The sequence below is a fragment of the Pyxicephalus adspersus genome, chromosome 1 (assembly GCF_032062135.1).
Source record: "Pyxicephalus adspersus chromosome 1, UCB_Pads_2.0, whole genome shotgun sequence".
In the NCBI taxonomy this organism is placed as follows: Eukaryota; Metazoa; Chordata; class Amphibia; order Anura; family Pyxicephalidae; genus Pyxicephalus; species Pyxicephalus adspersus.
Genome location: NC_092858.1, coordinates 140,304,134 through 140,322,376, shown reverse-complemented (window position 1 = coordinate 140,322,376; position 18,243 = coordinate 140,304,134). Strand labels below are relative to the sequence as shown.

The 18,243-nt window shown below is 37.3% G+C and overlaps 1 protein-coding gene across 2 annotated transcripts in view; it reads left to right on the top strand.

The window, feature by feature from the left end:
• Positions 1-18,243, top strand: part of DPH1 (diphthamide biosynthesis 1) — a 149,536-nt gene that overhangs the window by 122,863 nt on the left and 8,430 nt on the right. For both annotated transcript variants that reach the window (XM_072429230.1, XM_072429236.1), the window contains exons 7-11: positions 1,170-1,238; positions 5,291-5,447; positions 8,089-8,189; positions 14,899-14,977; positions 17,745-17,879. In XM_072429230.1, coding sequence (XP_072285331.1) covers positions 1,170-1,238; positions 5,291-5,447; positions 8,089-8,189; positions 14,899-14,977; positions 17,745-17,879 — 541 coding nt within the window. The remainder of the gene's footprint in view (positions 1-1,169; positions 1,239-5,290; positions 5,448-8,088; positions 8,190-14,898; positions 14,978-17,744; positions 17,880-18,243) is intronic.

Genomic DNA, 18,243 nt, shown 5'->3' with positions numbered 1-18,243 from the left:
TTTCTAGTGCCCACGACTCCACGTGCCTTTTTTGTTTTTTACAGATGAGACAAATTGCAGTTTGAAAATTACCTAAAATTGGTGTTTTTAAAGCTTTTGTGTAGGCAAATGTTATAAAGCTCTCAGGTGCTTTTTAATGTTAGATTTTCAATAGGTGCAGAAAAGTATAGCACTCCTTTTAGGATGATATTGCATTCTGAATCCCAACTAGAAAGCCCCCCCACACACACACACACACACACACTTCCTGTCTTAGTGACAAAACAGGAAGTGAAGAAGAAATTGCTGAAAATTGACAGAAAATCCAATGTTTGACTGTTGTCACTAGAACAGGTATTTCTTACACTTTTTTTCCAGTTTACTCCTTGTCCTAAAGACAATGATCACTAGGACATAGATACAAAGTGCATCAACCTAAAAAGACAGGGACCGTAATTAGGCTTTTAAAAATCACAAAACGCTAATGGAAGAAGCCTGTGTCTGTTGGGATGTTTGTATTGCTCATGAAATTTTAAAGCTTTTATGAAGAAAACAAAATGAGCTGGGTGAAACCTTTCTTTTTGGCATTGATGCCTTCTGGGAGTGAAACAAGCCTTAACCTGGGCCCTAGCATGCCCACCAATTTATACGAAGCATACCTGACTCTCCCTTTTCCCAACAAAAAATTGAAGAATTCCCACATTATTGGAACCCATCTGATAGTATTCCAGGTTCCCTAAACGTTTGCCAGATTTCTTCTCAGATTTCACCTGGAGAAGAAGAAGAGTTTTAATGTTTAAGATTTGACAAAACTCTAAAGAGTAATGAGCTGAGATTCTGGGAGCTCTATTTATAAAACAGGGAATCTGACATTCCCTCAAACATTCCCTGGTGGGAATCAGTTACTGTCATTGAAACACATGGACCTGGCAGATTAAAGCCAGGGAATTTTTGAGGGAATGTCTGATTCCCTGTTTTATAAATAGAGCCGTTGGACTAACACTGGTTTACAAGGTTGCAAAGAGCACATTTCAGTCCTGGAGTTTTAAAACAAACTGTCTACCTTACATTTGCTTTAATAAATACAATTATTGGTGTTCCCAAATATTCTTGATACAGATTGTGTAGCTGTAAAATTTTAATAATAATGGAATGGAATAATCCAGTTTACTCTCTTGTCCTACCTGCAGGTATTTGGGTGATGGCCGGTTTCATCTAGAGTCTGTTATGATTGCCAACCCGGACATCAAAGCATTCAGGTAATCCATTTGTGTGATGTTATATTTTTATAGGTGATACATGACTGCCACTATAAAGTATTATTCGTCTAAGTAAATTATTGTGATCCAAAAATGTTGCGAAAAAGCAGATTGTACTGAATTTTCCAAAGTAATAGTGTACGGGAAAGGAATTCAACAAATCACTGATGGATGCCGTGCTTCTGGGAAAAAGGTTTTTGGTGCACCATCTATGCACATCCAGACTATAAGCAGCTGTGATGCTGGGAATTGATGTATAACATTCACAGACATTGTTTTTTGTGCCATGTTTCATAATTATACCAATAATGTTTGATATGCTGCTTTTTGCTGTGAATTATTGCCCATCACAGGTCTCTGCACAGCTTTCACAAACAATTATAATCTTGTTATACCACTGGAAAATATTCCTTTAGTCCATGTTTCTAAATAGTCATACTGGCAGTAAAAATGTATATTTTTTTTCCTTAAATTACATTTTTCTTCTTGTTTCCATTTCTGGACTAAAGGTGATTTTGTTTTATATATGCAACATTTGTATTTGCATTGCAAAATATTCATGCTGAGCCGGACTTGTTTCATGATCATTCTCGGGGTTTAAAGCATTAGATAGCAGCCTTGCTGCATATGATGCATTTCTGAATATGGTGCAGTGAACCTGAATAAATGTTTATTGTTAGCTGATGATCAAATTTTATTCTAAGCTTCCAGGCATAGAATGAGCAGACAGTTTACTAAAAGGTGTACACTATGTGTAGAGCGCTCAGTGGGGTTTGTTAAATATAAAATTATTCTACACTGTGTGCCTTTTCATTTCAAACACCGCTCTTAAAGCAGAATTGCAGTTTGACAGTCCTCACTTGCAAAACGTATTCATTGCTTGTAAAGAACATAATTGAATGTCTGTAGTCTGGGCATGATTCTGTTATAAAGGAAATGTTTTTTTTAGTTGTTACCTAAAAGTGAACTTAAGGTAACAACTAAATATACAGATGAAATACATAGATGGGGGCTGTTTCATCTACAAACTTGTTCAAGAACAATCCTTGCTGCCACACTGGGCCCCATTTAATAAAGCTTTCCAAGACCAGAGAAGATAATCTATCATGAGTGAATGTAGGTGATCCAGCAAACCTGGAATGGATTTCTTAAAAATCATTTGCTATTAAATTGCTGTTAATTGTTTTCAATCTTGTAACAGAAACAATTTTAGGTTTACTGAATCACCCAGGTTATCTCATGGTAAGTCTACCTACTCTAGTGTTGGAGTTCTTTAATAAATCAGCAACATTATAGTTTGTGCAATATAATGTGCTGTTTACCACATAAATGATAAAAATTGGTAATCAGTTTTGTAAACTCAGAAAACAAGTGGACATCATTTTTCTGTTTTTCACGGTAGATAAATACAGTGTTCTTTCTAGCCATTTTTAGCTGGGCGCACCACCAGACACTTCAGTAACCGCCCGGCTGTTTTTGGGTGGTTACTAAAAAGTTCGGTCACAATACAGGGGCTGCCACCCGCCTACAATTTCTTCCCACCCAGCCAAAAAAAAAAAAAACTTGTCCCAAAACAGTTACTACCGGTAACTCTAAAATTTCAATGGAAATGATACAGTGTCATTACTGGCTTGAGACCCATGGGCACATAAGCAGTTGGGTAGGAGGGAAGGTGCACAGGTTGAACAATGGGATGGATGGATGTGTCTAATTCAGTTTGTTATAAGTCACATGTAACTTATTGATTGCCCATGTTTATCAATAATTTGTTAGTGAAGAATAAATGGGAAAAAAAACATAGGAACACACACATCCGGGAATAAATTAGCAAGTACGTGACATTTCAGGAAGTGTTCGAGCATATATTCCTTCTACTGGTTTTTACATGTTTATGAACCCTTGTGGCCTTTATTGTCATGGGTATTAAACAAGAATGAATGTGCCAGGTTAGTCTCAGCAAACTCCATGAAAGTCATAGGTTTCTGCAGATTTAAGGAGTCCTGTGGTTCTCTGTCGCTGGAACGCTGATGAATGCATATATAAAAAGCTTCTTTTAGTTTAAAAAACATATACAAACACCAGCCAGCACACTAGCTGGTATTAATCGTCCTTTTTTTTTTTATGTCTACCCTGGGGAGCCATAAAATTACATTCTGCCATGCCTCCTTCAGCCTGTCTGCTCAGGATGTTAGGGAGGACATTGAGTGAGCAGGGAGAGGGGAAATATATTCGAGCACAGCCTCTCCGGCTTCCTCCGATAAGGATGTTACTGCACAATTTGTATGGGGAACTTCAGGAGAAAACGGTGGCACACAGGACAGTATTCTAGCTTCCAATATGGCACTCTGCAGCAACATTATTATTTAATAGCTGCTGCTATGTTTTTAATTAATTGTTAACAATCACAGCAATAACTGTGTGTATGATTAATACTAAAGCCTTAGTCTTAATCATACACTTGATTTCCAAGTAATATACAGTACATATTGCTAATTAAATTAATCTACTGAAAAAATCATACAAATCTGATTCACATCTTTTCAGTGTGGTTCCACAACTTTCACACTTTTCTTCCTGGTCTTGGACAATTAGCATCTGCCTTGTTGTGATGTGTGAATGTATCTGCTGGGGGATTTTCCTGGCACTCATTATTAAAGTGGCTTGGAAGTGTGCTCAAAAACTCTGTGCTGATGACCCTTGAAATTTACTTTAAAATTGGGTTCTTAGAAAGTTGTGCCATGGAATCCAAAAGAGAAGATGTCCACAGCAATCGTAAAGCTGAATTAAAAATGTAATACTAATTTCCCCTTTGCTCCAATTGATTGCCACACCAATATTACTTGTATGAACAGAATGATTTTTACAAACGCTTTAAGCTAAGTTAGTTTAATTTTACCTTGGATCCTATGCCATCTGGAAGTGTGCTGCCATTGGCTCCCCACTGCGAGTGCAAAGTTGCTTTACTGTACAGAAAGCAGTAGATAAGCTTCTAATTCCTTAGTAAACAAACAAGGGCTGCAAGATGTAATATACTGGTGTTATGTGATGGAGCAACTGTTTGAGTTGGATGAAGGATACTTCATAAAGATAAACTACTTGTGCAGCCATATGTCTAGTATTGGAAATATTTAGTGCTTCAGCAGCTTGAAATTGTGCATCTAGATAAGCTTTTCTAAGCATTTTTACCCCTAAAGACATTTAAAATAATATTTTGGTGTTGGGAAACACCTGCCAAAAATAAATTATTGGGGTCATTGGGCATGCCTCTGACAGCGGTGGTGGATCCACCCTAACAGCTAAAAAAGAAAACCCTGCAGCTTGCGTTCTAGGCGGTGTTAGCTTTGGAACTATTCAGGCACCATCAGATTGGAAAGTCAGTCCACCACTGACTGATGAATGGTGATGAATGACGGATCTAGGTACTGCTGTCTTGATGCCAAACCACACTCCATATAGCAGAGCTGTCAGTGCCATCTTTGAAAAAATATAAATGTGTCAAGAAGTTTGCGGAACTGTCACTATTAAATCTAGCATGTAGAGCATTTTATTGGTTTTCCTGATAAATAAACGTGGAGTTACTAAAGAACAATAGACTGTTTGCCTAGGAAAGTGAGTGTGTCCCCTTTCACAGAATGTTTTATTTAGTTTAACGAAAGAGATGAAACTCTGCTGACTTCAACCATCCAATCATGTACAAGCAATATTCCTATTCTTACAGTATTAGCATTGTCATACAAGGTCATTAGGGCAGTGTACCGATCATCTTGTAACAAATTTCCATTCTCAAAATCCATTTATGTGAGAACCCCCTGTACATTCTGCACCCATCATTGAGAATCCAGTAAATAGGCATTCTGCAGCAGTAAAAATCCAAACTGTCAAACCTGGAGTCATTCCTGTGTAAATATAGGCACCTATTAGGGATATACAGTTTGGCAGAAGGTATGTGCAAAGAGTGTGTAGCTGTCTTGAAACCTGGCCGTCACATTTACAGCATTTACTGTCGCTTGTTATCTATACAAGGGTTGACACTATTCTCTTTATTACTCTAGGTATGATCCATATAGTAAAATTTTCTCAAGGGAGTACTACGACCACGATGCCATGCAGAAAAATAGAAGTCAAGCAATCAAGTCAGCAGTCGGTGCTAAAACATGGGGCCTCATTCTGGGTACTTTGGGGCGTCAGGGTTCTCCTAAAATACTTGAGGTAAGGACAAACCTGGTAAATAAAATTAAAATTTTCGTAGTTCATTATCCATTTCCTGATTAGACTCACACCTGTGTCTTCCTCTTTAAGACACTCTGCCTCTTTTTTTTAAATGCAGCTTCTCATTAATTGAAAATCGCTGGAGGATTTGACACTGAAGTATGTGATGATGACTGAAGTTAGAGAACAAGTGATTTTGTAAAATATTGCTAGTAACCGCTTCGCTGCCAAACAGCCATGTAGAATCCAATTTGGTTGTTTTCAGGATTGATCTGATAGCACATTGCTGGGGACAGTGAAGATCAGCATTTATCTGGCCCCTTTGCAAACTCTGTACCTGAACATAATCCCATTGCAGAAATTCCCTTCTCCTCCTCCAGGGAAATACATTTTTAGCCTTTGTTAATCTCAGCAAGGATTTTATTCTTCCTCATTTACATGTTTCTTTGCAAATAAAGAGAAAGAGTAAGGTCACTGTCACCCTCCCATTTTGTAGTCTCCAAAGCAGATCATTAAATTGGATACATGTGCCCATTTTAATTAATTTTTGCATGACATGTAGGCTTGAATCCAGAACCGATGGTGGTTCTGTAGGATTCTACGCAGCACAGAGGAGACTGTGTGGGTGCTTTGGTACCATGCTGTGTGAGTGGAATGCGCGTGTGACGTGTGGGGAAGGATTGAGTGCTTTGTGACTGCTCCGATTATCTCCGAGGGAGTTCCAGGTGTCTGAGTGGGGCATTTATAGTGAGAGGTGTAATTTGTTTGTGGAGATTGTGGAGGTGTATTGTTCTTAATGTGTGTGTGTTGAATTACTGCTTTGGCTGTGTCTATGGATTAGGTCTATATATTTACCAGGGTCTTTTGTTTTAGCTCCCAGCAGCACCCTGTAGCGTTGCTGCTAATGAGTATTCCTCTGTCTACCCTGTGTAACGAGGACAGGTCTCATTAATCTATTGGCAGCAATTACAGAACCACAATTATTATTTGCACTTCTCATTAAATGAACTTGGAATGGTTATTGTTGGTTATTTATCCATCCACTCCCATCCCATGTGGAAAACACAGGGCCTTAATTAACTTCCAGCATAGGAATTAAGGCAGGGGCTTAGGCAGCAGTGTGAGTACGAGGGGTATGTGACAGGGAATCATTGTGTAAGAAATAATTTGTCATCCTCACCCCATCCTCACGTCTCAGGTAGACATCAGAAGCACATTTTCTAATAAATGCCTTCTTGCCTCTCTTGGCAGATAAAGTGATGTGTAATAAATAATGATTGTAAAATCCATTAACTGCTTACCTGCCAGTCTCGTACCCGTCACTCTGAGTCAAGCAGGAATCTCTTGGCAATATTCACACTGCAGACTTATGGGAGCTCAAGCGACACTAACACAAAGGGGAACCAAGGTGAAAGTTTATCTGCTGCTGGCCTGAAGGGGAGGCTAAATAAAAATATGTTAAATACATTTCCCTTCCTGCATAAAATCAAATTATGTTCCACTAAAGCAAGGCCAGACAAATGTGAATAGATTAATGGTGTTTTTCATTTTTTTATTTTGAGGTCACAGACCTGCTAAAGTTTGTGTGTTGAATATAGATAAAGAGAGAGAATACTGGAGTAGACAAGGACCACAGCAATGATTGTTAGTAGCTTGGTCCCATTCATACTGAGGCAATTATTAGACTTTTATATATTGTGTACTGTATTTATTAGTCTTGTAATAAGAAAGTCTCTACTTTCAAAGTGATATGTTAAAAAAAAAGTCCACTCTTTTTCCCTACACCCTGGAAACAATTATGAATTCATCAGTTTTTATAGGGGAGGGTTAATAGCTATGTAAAATGGTTCTTTGTGTGTGTGCCTTCTGAGGTTGTGAACTTTGGGGTGCCTAAAACCTGGAAAAGAAAAATATGTTCCTTCACTTTGGTTCATTTGGATTACAAGGAAAATAAATATAACGACTCTTTACAGCATTGCTAATGATAATTGGGTAGTGTGGGAGTCTAGCATGCTCTGCACCCTAGCAGAAATCTTAAGTGTCTTGCACCCGTTCCTGGAATTGTGGAGGTGCTTCCCAACCTCTGATTGCAGTGGTACTTGTAATAGGTGGGCTGATTGTCAATGACTTGTAACCTGGTTAGGTGGCTTTTTCTTGATGCTTACCGCACAGTTTATTTAGCCAGCAACCAATGCTGTTTAGGACACCAGAAGTGTTACTTGCCACTGAATGTCACAGGTTAAACAGCTGACCAGGTAAGAATCCCACTGGGCCTGCAGTGCGATTCAGTCCTAGTCACAATAGGAAATATAGTTTATTTGGGTACATATTGATACTAAAGAAGATAAAGGACTCACTGATCTGTCAATAAATTGAACCATTGGCCTTATCTAAAAGCTTTGGAGGAAGATGCCAACTCATATGTATGGATTTTTACATATTACAGCACCATACATGGCAATGAGTTCCATTTATACTGTTTTCCTAATGAAACCTTTGGTGCACATATTGGCTTGTTGTTCTTTAGCTTCTGACTTAATTAAGGCTTACTCGCTGAGGGATAAGGTTTGGATGGCTGCCTTGCCCCAAAAGCTCTCTTCTTTATGTGTAACACATTGTGCATCTCTCTCCCTTCTCTCAGCACCTGGAGTCACGTCTACAGGCTCTCGGCTGTCGTTACGTGCGGCTTCTGCTGTCGGAAATCTTCCCTAATAAACTCAAGCTGTTCCCAGAGGTGGAAGCGTGAGTACAGAGAGCAAAGCTGTAAACACTGACACACACTGTGCACAGCCCTCAGCATGGGGTGAAATTAGGAGGGGACTTGCTGCAACTTGACACTATTACACTGCCACTTCCCAACTGGATAATGTCATTATTTAAAACAGTGTTTTGGCTGAAAAAAATCCTGGTGGAACCACACTCTGGGCCAATGTTGGCTTCACATATAGAACATAATAGACTAGGATGTGTTTATTTACTTACTGACTTGCACAGGTAGACTACAAGGTACTGACACACTGTGGGCTCACTAAAAAAAAAATGAAAAGTCCTACAGTAAGGCAAGGGTTAATATTGTGCACTCCAGTGGACATGGGCACATGTATAACTGCTTCCATTTTTCACCTTCACATCATCTACTTATGGCACAGCCCAGTTCTGAATATTTTAAAGTCCTAAAAAGTACGATATCCTTGTGCTTGCTTTGTGTGTGAACAACATATACATTGAGGAATGGAGGCAAACATATATGTGTTTACATGGAGAGAAGTGCCAAGCAGCAAGTTGTCTAATGATCGCTCATCTAAATGAGACCATAGATAAGCATTTGTTAATCTCTATCATTACTGAAATAATGTAAGTTAGTTTTACTAGGTACAGTTAAAACATTTTAAAGCTGACCTCCAAACAGTTATGAAACACTAAATAACTAATTAATGTTTCCATGAAAAAGTAAGTGAATGTGTTTATGAAGGTAATTAGTATATGCCTTTTTTGTTTTAGCCTCCTACCATAGATGCACCCATACTAAAAGTTTAAGGGGGAAACTGGAAGCCAATCAAATGTGCTACAGTGCAGGTCTTCTGACCAGGAACATAGGAGAGATATGATCTCTTCAGTATTTTACTGTGCAATTACAGGCTGGGGATAAGGACAGGGAACATACCTGCTGGAAAAAATCAGATGACCAGTGTTAGTGGTTAGATGCGGTCAGAAATACAAATGCTTTTTCTTCTTCTAAAAATCCATTAACTGCATACCTGTTAAAACACATATTGTAACAGTGAAGCCAAGCTAGAATTATAAAAGGGAACACTCTGGGAGTTGTAGTTAGGTTGAGAAGGCCCAAAAACATTTTTCTGATAATATTTTATTATGGAATTTGGAAGAACAGTTTCAAGAAATGTTCTTTTAAAGATCTTCCATAAAAGTGTTTTTTGAAGGTCACTACTTGCATCCCTTCATGTCTGGCACAAAACATCTTCAGTCTCTCACACCTAATACCAGTTCTGGCCGTGTGGAATTCGCCTTTTTTTCAGCTGTTCTAGTGCTTCCTAAATGTTTTCTTCCTGACAAATTGCAGGCTTTAGGCCAGTCTCACCAATGCAGGACAAGTTTCCCCCTTACTTTTATTTCCTAATAATCATCCTTGTTACAGACTGCAGCATGCACTCCATGCACTTAGGGCGTCATGCACGTGACTGGTTTTTCAATGCTTTTTTATCATTTTAGGTGGAAAAGTAAAATATGTTTCATAGTAATTTATCCATGAAATCAAATTTGCAGGCTTTATTGCAAGTTGTGTTTATTCAACAATAAAACAGCTTGGAAAAGCAGAGAACAGTAGAGTGCTTTTCACAATGCAGAGAAAAGGGATATTAAATCCCAGGTAAAAGTAATAGTAATTGGTGCACCAAAGAAAACTGGAAACTTTATACCATCCTTTCATTGGTATGAACGGTGTAGCACATTATCTCAAAAATTGTGCCTGTGTATTGACATAGATGCCAGCTGCCATGCATAACTTCCAATGTCCTCAGACAACTACATCATTTTCTTGGTCATGTTATTGGAAGAGCAAGCCTTAGGCAGGAGAGAGAATGGATAAATTAGTTATCATAATAAAACAAACAAAACTACAATCAAGCAATGTCTCATAATAAATGAGCTGGACCCATGCTTGATATTGTACTGGGCCAGTATCCTGCACTTTTTTTCCCCATATTGCTGTTACTTCTCAAGGATGCAATTATGATAGTTACGGGCACAGCGGACTAGTCAATATATTTGGGTACACTGAATGTTAATATATCAAAAAGATGTTCTGTATTCAACAAGACAGTAATAAAGTAGACAATTTGCAATGCTGTAAGAACATTCAGAAATGTTGAAGCAATACCAAAAAAATTTTGTCCTGAGTTTCTGCAAAAATCGAATGCACTTTCTGATATGGGAGGGTGCCTAGGCACTCCGGTTCTTATAGCTGTTTATCTGCCGTGTTGGATATAAAGCATTGTGCCTGTGACTGCTGGTCTCATGAGATTTGCAGGAAGATTGCTGATGTCACTGATGCGCTGCTCACTGTTTTCCTTGCTGGACACTCGGACATTAGGAAGTTAAACTTGGCCTCCACCAAGATGGTTGCCTTCCCACGAAAACAGTGTAGTACAAAGTATGGCCAGACATAAATGGGGGAAAGGATCAGTTGCAGGGAGTCAAAAGGCAATACTAGTGACCTGCCAATTGCCATTTGCCTAACTTTTTTGGGCACAATTTTTTTTTGACCCATTTGCATGCCTAAAAGACACTATGATCTGCCATGATGCTGCACAAAATATGTCACAGAAATAGTATGTTATTTAGTTATTTTATCCTTAAACAATAGTGCAGCCCCCAGTGACAGGCCGTAGTTGTCCCATCAGTATATTGCCAAGCTAAATTCCCATCCCTTTGTGTTACAGGCAGAGGTTAACTCTCAAGAACATTCTGCTCCCAGCTTCAGAAAACAGCCCACTCTTTTAGGAGCCTGTGCCAACGCTTGACACCACAATGTACCTAACTCCCCTGCAGCTTTCAGTTGAGATTGAGCCAAATTAGGGTAGCATAGACTTGTAGCATAGAAATAAGGTGTATTTTGTTAGTGAAGAGTTATGGATACATTAAATCCTAAAATGTTGGCAAAGGGTCCTCTCAAACAGATGGATGGGGGTCTATGAATGCCTAAAAATAAAGTTTCTGTGGCATTTTGAAACATTTTCATTTTTAAATTGAAATGAAAAGCCTCATTAAGTCCTTCAGAAATGTTTTTACACTTCTTAATACTCTATCTACATATTTGATAGACAATGTTAAACATATGAATGGTAATGCTTGTATGAAGTGATGTTGTCAAACCTGCAAAAACCATAACATATACTAAATAATAAAAGTAAATCTAAAGCATACCAATATCAATATCATCTGACCAAAAATAAGTCAAACTACTAGTTTATTGACTGTAAGATCACATTCACAACAGAAGGCATGTGTTTTGGGCAGGATCCTCTTCCCCTCCTGTGTCATTGTATCTGTCTGTCATTTGTAACCCTTATTTATTGTACAGTGCTGCGTAATATGTTGGCGCTATAATAATAATAATAATGTGTGTATGTGCATTGACATGTTCAAGTTAATTTTAGTCATTTAAAATAATTTATTTGAAAAGCTGCAATGTGCAGGCCTTTCAATGCAACATGCTTGTGTGAACAGACTCCAGTGCATCTTTCCATGCATTCTCTTTAGACAGCAAAATGCATGCTAATGCATCTGGTGTGAATGAGCCCTAAATTGGTTACTGGTTTGCTGCCTGCACATTTCCAGTTAATGCCCTTTACTTTTTTATGTTTTGATAAGACATGAGCTGTAGTTGGGGTTGTGGTTAGATTGATAATTCAGGCTGCAGATAGGGCAATAAATTGGATTGCAGTTATAGTGGTATTTTGTGCAACGTTTAGGTCAGTGGCTAGCTAGGATTTTAGAGTCAAGCAAAAATGATTTCTCTGTTTTCTATTCCTTTCTAAAAATTTGAAGAAAGAAGTACATTTATACAAATATATTGTCGTATAATAGTTTTCTCTAAGCTGGAAAATATTTCAGCACTCACAGGAATCTCGATGGGAGTATGAAAGATATCAACACATAAACCACTTGAAACCAGAAAACTATTGTGAGCAATAAGCTTTAACACATTTAGTACTTAAAGGTTTTATGAGCACTGGATAACTGTGGCTAAAAACAACTAGATATAAGGGTCACCACATAGAAAGATACGTTCTTGCCTTAAATTCCTGGTATAACAAGGAATTAAAAACCCCTTACAAACATCTGAAGGTCACTAGAGGTTTCATGCTTTGATAGAGTCATGGAACATTTGTGTGACCTCCAATATTCTTGTGTTTTGCAAATGGAGCACACATCTCACAATACCATTACCGTTACATACACACTTATCTGTTTCCTGTCTTTGTACTCAACGTTCAACTAGAGCCATATAACTGCTGTGTAAAAAAAAATGACTTGACGTCTGTTAGACTTTTTTTATGTAATGGACTTACTGCGCTGTCTTCTAAAAAGCTTTTAGGTGCAAACCGTTTAGAGTTGTGAACAGATCTGGCAAGATCTGTTCCTAAATTCTAGATAAAAAAAAATAAAAATATTAGAGAAAGAGATAAAAAAACACAAAGCTGACAAAAATCCCCTCAACTGTTTATATTTAACTAGAACAGCCAAGTTAAGAGCATTAATGAGATGCCTATTATTTCTGACCTGATGAAAAGAAGAGGTTAGCTCCCGAAAGCTTGTTAGTAGAAAATGCAGCCAGTCCATTAAAAAAAAGTATCATAAACCACAAATGTGGTGGAACATCATCCTTCACCGGACTGAACTGGATGCTACATTAAATTATAAACAGAATATTTTATGACTGGTTTTAAAGGCTGAACAACTTTTTTGTTATCTAGTTTCAGATCTGATTTTTTTTAACCCTCTCAGCACGCAAGGACACAGTTTCATGCTTAAGAAGTTCTTCTACTCATTGAAGAGTCACAACTGTTCTGCTGTTTACTATGGGGCTAATGTGTGAACATTTCTTGTTCCCTGTAGACCCCAGAACTCTTTAATCTTCATTTTTTGAGTTTCAGAAAGGCCAGTTGGGAGATAGTTGGTTGTTATGGAAATTTTTAGAGGCACATCGCATATTATAAGTTATTTATTCTATATCGGGTCATAAAGTATGTCTAAAAATGTAATCTATTGCAGCTTACCATTCGTTAGATGTGGTGGCACCATTAGAATTTTCTCCCTAATTTTTACATTGTGATCCTACCAGACCAATCGATAACGTCTAAGGATGACAATCCTCACCCTTTGTACAGTAATTTAGAGAGGAACTTTGTCATCTGACGACAGGAAGCATGTTATAACTTCAGTACACCTACCCCAATACCCTTTTCCATTATATAAGGGAAAGTTGTTTCTGGCACAATCTTCTGTCCTGGGGTAACAGCTTACTTACCAAACTGTAGCTAAGGTGAACAGCACGGTTGGCTCAGTGGTTACCACCCTTGTCTTTGCCGCACTAGGTCACAGGTTCTAATCTCGGGCCAGGACTCTGTCCTCCCTGTGTCTGTTTCCTCCATAAGGTTATGTTATTCGGCTTGCTTTCAAAAATTGTACCCTAATGACATTAGATTGTTAGCCCCATTGAGGGACACTTAGTGATATGGACTTTGTAAAGCACTACAGAATATGTTGGCGCTATATAAATACTGGCTAATAATAATAATATGGTGTGTGTGGTGTTTTAGGGCTACAGTACACCTCTCCTTGTCTCCATCACACTGGAGGAGTTTTCTATAAATTCATCATGTTCTATGGTAACACAGTTGCACCACCCTACATATAGTACAGTAAGTGAGCATTGTCACCCTAGAACTGGAAATGTGTTAGAACTACTGAACACCCCCTATGTTATTAGGAGGATAAAATAGGTATTTCTGTACTTCCAACTGGCAAAACACAGGACAGAACTGGATTTCCAGAAGGATTACCTGGAGTTCTTTTTTCACCTAAAAGAGATAGAGATGCAATTATTATAAGGATAAGGACTTTTAAGGTTCTTAGACGCAAATATATTTAGGAATCTTATTACATAAGGATTACATCATAAATAGAAATAAAATAATTACTCTAGCCATTTCAAAAAGATATATGACATGTGGTAGGGAGCACCAACTTGTTAGTGCATAGGACAACAATAAGTCACAATGTATTGAATCGCATTACAATAATGATTTAATTGTTGAACGGCCAATGCGTTTCCCCTTCGCTTTTTCAGACTAGTGATTGTATTTGATACTATTATAGTGCGTTCATTTTGTGATAATAAAAGCTCCTAATATTTTCATTTTTGTATACTTTACGTATTTTTACATGCTTTACATTTTTACCTTTTTGTAACCTAAAAAGTCCCAATTCTTATACTCTTTGTATCTTTATCTTGAACAAGGATTGTGATATTTTACTTGTGTGCTCCACAAACACAGTATAAAACATAATTTATACATATATAACATAATACCAAAAACCTCTTAGTATATTTCACAGACCAAAAAGGGAGTAAATTAGGAAAATTTGTTGGGGTTTACATATACTTTAAAAGTCTTGCATTATTGCCTACAACAACCATTTATTTGGCTTCCATCTTTCATTTCTACAAGGCAAATTTAGATATTAAATAGGGACTCTGGTTTAAAGGGGCAGCAAGACCTTTCCTTATAAAGGGTCTAAACATAAGTCCCTAATGTTCCACACCTGTCACCTGTGTAGAGCATTAATAAGAAGCTTGTATTGTTGTTTTGTGTTGGGTTTGTCTTCATGATCTAACTGCATTTTGTGTATGTACCTCTGTTTACAGGTGGGTGCAGATTGCTTGCCCAAGACTCTCAATTGACTGGGGAACAGCCTTTGCAAAGCCTCTACTTAATCCATATGAGGTTTGTCATAATTTGATACATCAAAAACCTGCATGTCCTTTTCTCTTTCTTCGTTTCTTTCCTACAGCAATTGTATTGAAAGGTCAATCTATCCAAAGCAGATATCTCAGTAGTGGTAGACAGCAGCAACTTGCATCGCTTACCTGATTTTTCTGTAACGAGGCCAGGGCGTGCAGATGCCAAGTTCCAGCTCTTCCTAGAGCTACAACCATTACAATCCTTCTTCCTGTATAAACTTCTCATAGGAGGGAGCCAGGATGTGTATTAGGTACATCCTAGTCTCCGATACATCAAGCTAGGAGGTCAATCGAGATCCAGCAACAACCAAATGTAGTTGTTTCAGTAAGACCTCATTATCCTTTATTATGAATGCAAGTACTTGATAATGAAATACTATACAGTATAGATACCATATTATACTAATTTAAAAAAAAATCATTTATAGAGCTTTGATCATAGATCAGCACAGAGGTAAGAGGACCAAAAAAAGAACAATCAGAAAGCTACATTTAAAGCTGGAAGAACAGAATGTATATTTAATGAGCATATATAATCATGTCCATATGTATTTAACAGCTCAAAAGTTGAAAAAAAAATTTTTTTTTTTGATAGGGTTATTTAAACTAAAATTGTTGTTTTGGTTAATATATATATTAACCAAAACAACAATATATGTTTATTAAATATACATTCTGTTCTTTCAGCTTTAAATGTAGCATTCTGATTTTTTTTTTTTTTGCTCCTCTTACCTGTGTGTGTGTGTGTGTGTGTGTGTGTGTGTGTATATATATATATATGTGTGTGTGTGTGTGTGTGTGTGTGTGTATATATATATATATATATTTAAATAAAATATAGGTTATTTACAGCATAGTAGTAAATAATTCTAAATAACGTGTGTGTGTGTGTGTGTATATATATATATATATATTTAAATAAAATATAGGTTATTTACAGCATAGTAGTAAATAATTCTAAATAACTACTGTTTGCAAGTGGTAAATGTATTTAATATAAAAAGAAAACAAATTAATTATATATACATCAAAGGGTTCAGAAAACTTTTAGTGGTGTCATGAACACTAAACAATGAATTAAACCACCTAGCTCAGTATGAGCATCAAATGAGACTCCCATAAGGAATAATAGACCCTATTTAAAATTTAGTGAATATAATGCTGCAGAAAACTATCAGTGATTGCACACATGCAACAAAAAGATGGTCAGAGACTATAAGAGAGACTGCACATTTTATAGGAGTTTCTGAAGACTTGGGACATGTTTTAGGAGACAACCAAACCATGAAACTACTAGAAGCCAGTCTTAATATTTTTCCTTTACTGGCTTGAGTAAGCACTAAAACACAGACTGTTGTAATTTATAGTGGCCCCAAGGTGCGCACAATAAGGGCAAGAGGTTGACCACCAGGGCTTTTGTGTATACAGAAAGCTGAAATATCTGTTTTCCATTGAGTAAACCTTTAAAAAGGTTATAGATTCTCTTTAAAGGCTAAAATAAGGAAACAGCGTGAAATAACTAGACAAATAATGTCTGTCCACCGGGTGCTGGCTGTAATACAGGCTGGGTTCTAGTTCTTTAAGATTCTGTTCTTACATTTAAAATGTTCAACAAAGGTCATTAATACAAATGTGGTTGGCTTGCAGCTACATTTCACTTACTGCATGGGTCATAGGACAAGGACCCATGCTGTTTATTTTTTCTTCTCCCTCTCTGGCTTTGCAAGGGCTGATTATTTAAATTCATTGAAGATCTCATTTGAAAGTTGTCATCAGCAATTTTTGTATCAATAAAGGAACCCATATCTTACTTTTCATTTTAGTTAAAGGTGTGCTAACATTGAAGAATGGATTGGCAGTCTTTGACCCACATCCTGATGTTGCCCTGTGTGTCCCATGGTGCTCAGCCAACCATAAGTTTGCCAATCTCTCTGTTAGATGAAGCCGTTCTAAAAGACCCAGAAAAGGTCAACAATGCTGGAACTGTCAATCTAAACCATATTGTCATTGTAATTTTTTTTCTAGATGTGATTTTCTTAGTGTGGTAAAGTGTTGCACAACTTTACCATCAAAAAAATGAAAATATATAGGCATAGTAAATAATCTTTTTGTAGTCTACAAAGGTCTATCTAGATATTATCCTCACCTTCCACAGGTCACCCTCAGGTACCCTGGAAATTGTTTTTGTTTGTGGGTGAGTATGATTGTATTCAGAGTCATAAGATAGACCTAGTGCTTACTACAAAGAATAAAAGGATTGCTAGTTAACATGATTTTGCTTTCAGTGGATACAAAAGAGGCTACAACTGCACCTTTGTAATACTAATGCTAAACAAGTACCGGTAATGGTATAAACAAGATAAACATTGAATTAGACATCAGAAACGTTATATTGTTACCTGTAGCTTTGGGATCAACAAGGTCAGCTTGGGTTCCAGTTCTCCCTCTTGTCCTGACACTGGCTTATTTTAATTTGTGAGACGCCTCATTATTCTCCTACCTTTTTATTCTACCTGGCACCCAGACACTAAGGACTGTCTTATTGCTTATAATGTATGATACGATGTACTAAAGTTGAGGTTTTAACAACAATGTAGGCAAACATAAAAGAGCATATTGGAGTAAATAATAATTGCTTTCTTTGAACTATACAAGTCTAAATATATCTGTAAGTAAAGTAAACACCTAAAAAAAAAATCTGTTCATGGTTGTATGTGGTAGTAGTAAGTTCACATTCTTTTTTTTTTCAGGCTTCTGTAGCTCTTAAGGAAGCAGAATGGCAGAAGACCTATCCAATGGATTTCTATGCCAACCAATCTCTGGGTCCTTGGACAGTGAACCATGAGTCTCATCGGCCTTCCAGAATTGCCTCTAAACAAACAAAGGTGAGTTCTGGTACAAACATCAGGATCCTTGGCAGCACATATCTACTAAACCATTCCATTTGTGGGTTGTAATATTTTGTTTAATGTTCTTCTTCAGCATCTGCCTCTTATCACAGCTTTATACAAGCAGCTAGTACTCACTTTATTGTTTAAGGTTGCTTGTCTGTTTTTATGGAGTCAAAATATCTCTTTTGCTTTTGAACACAAAAAATATTCTAACATTTCTCTGGAAATATTCCCCCTGATTTTCAGTGCACCAACTGCACCACCTAGTGGTGAGAGGTTTCATTACTGCCTTTGGGCTGATGTATCATTGCAATTCAAGTGCACCTCGGGGAAGTTTTATTTAATGGATCCACATGGA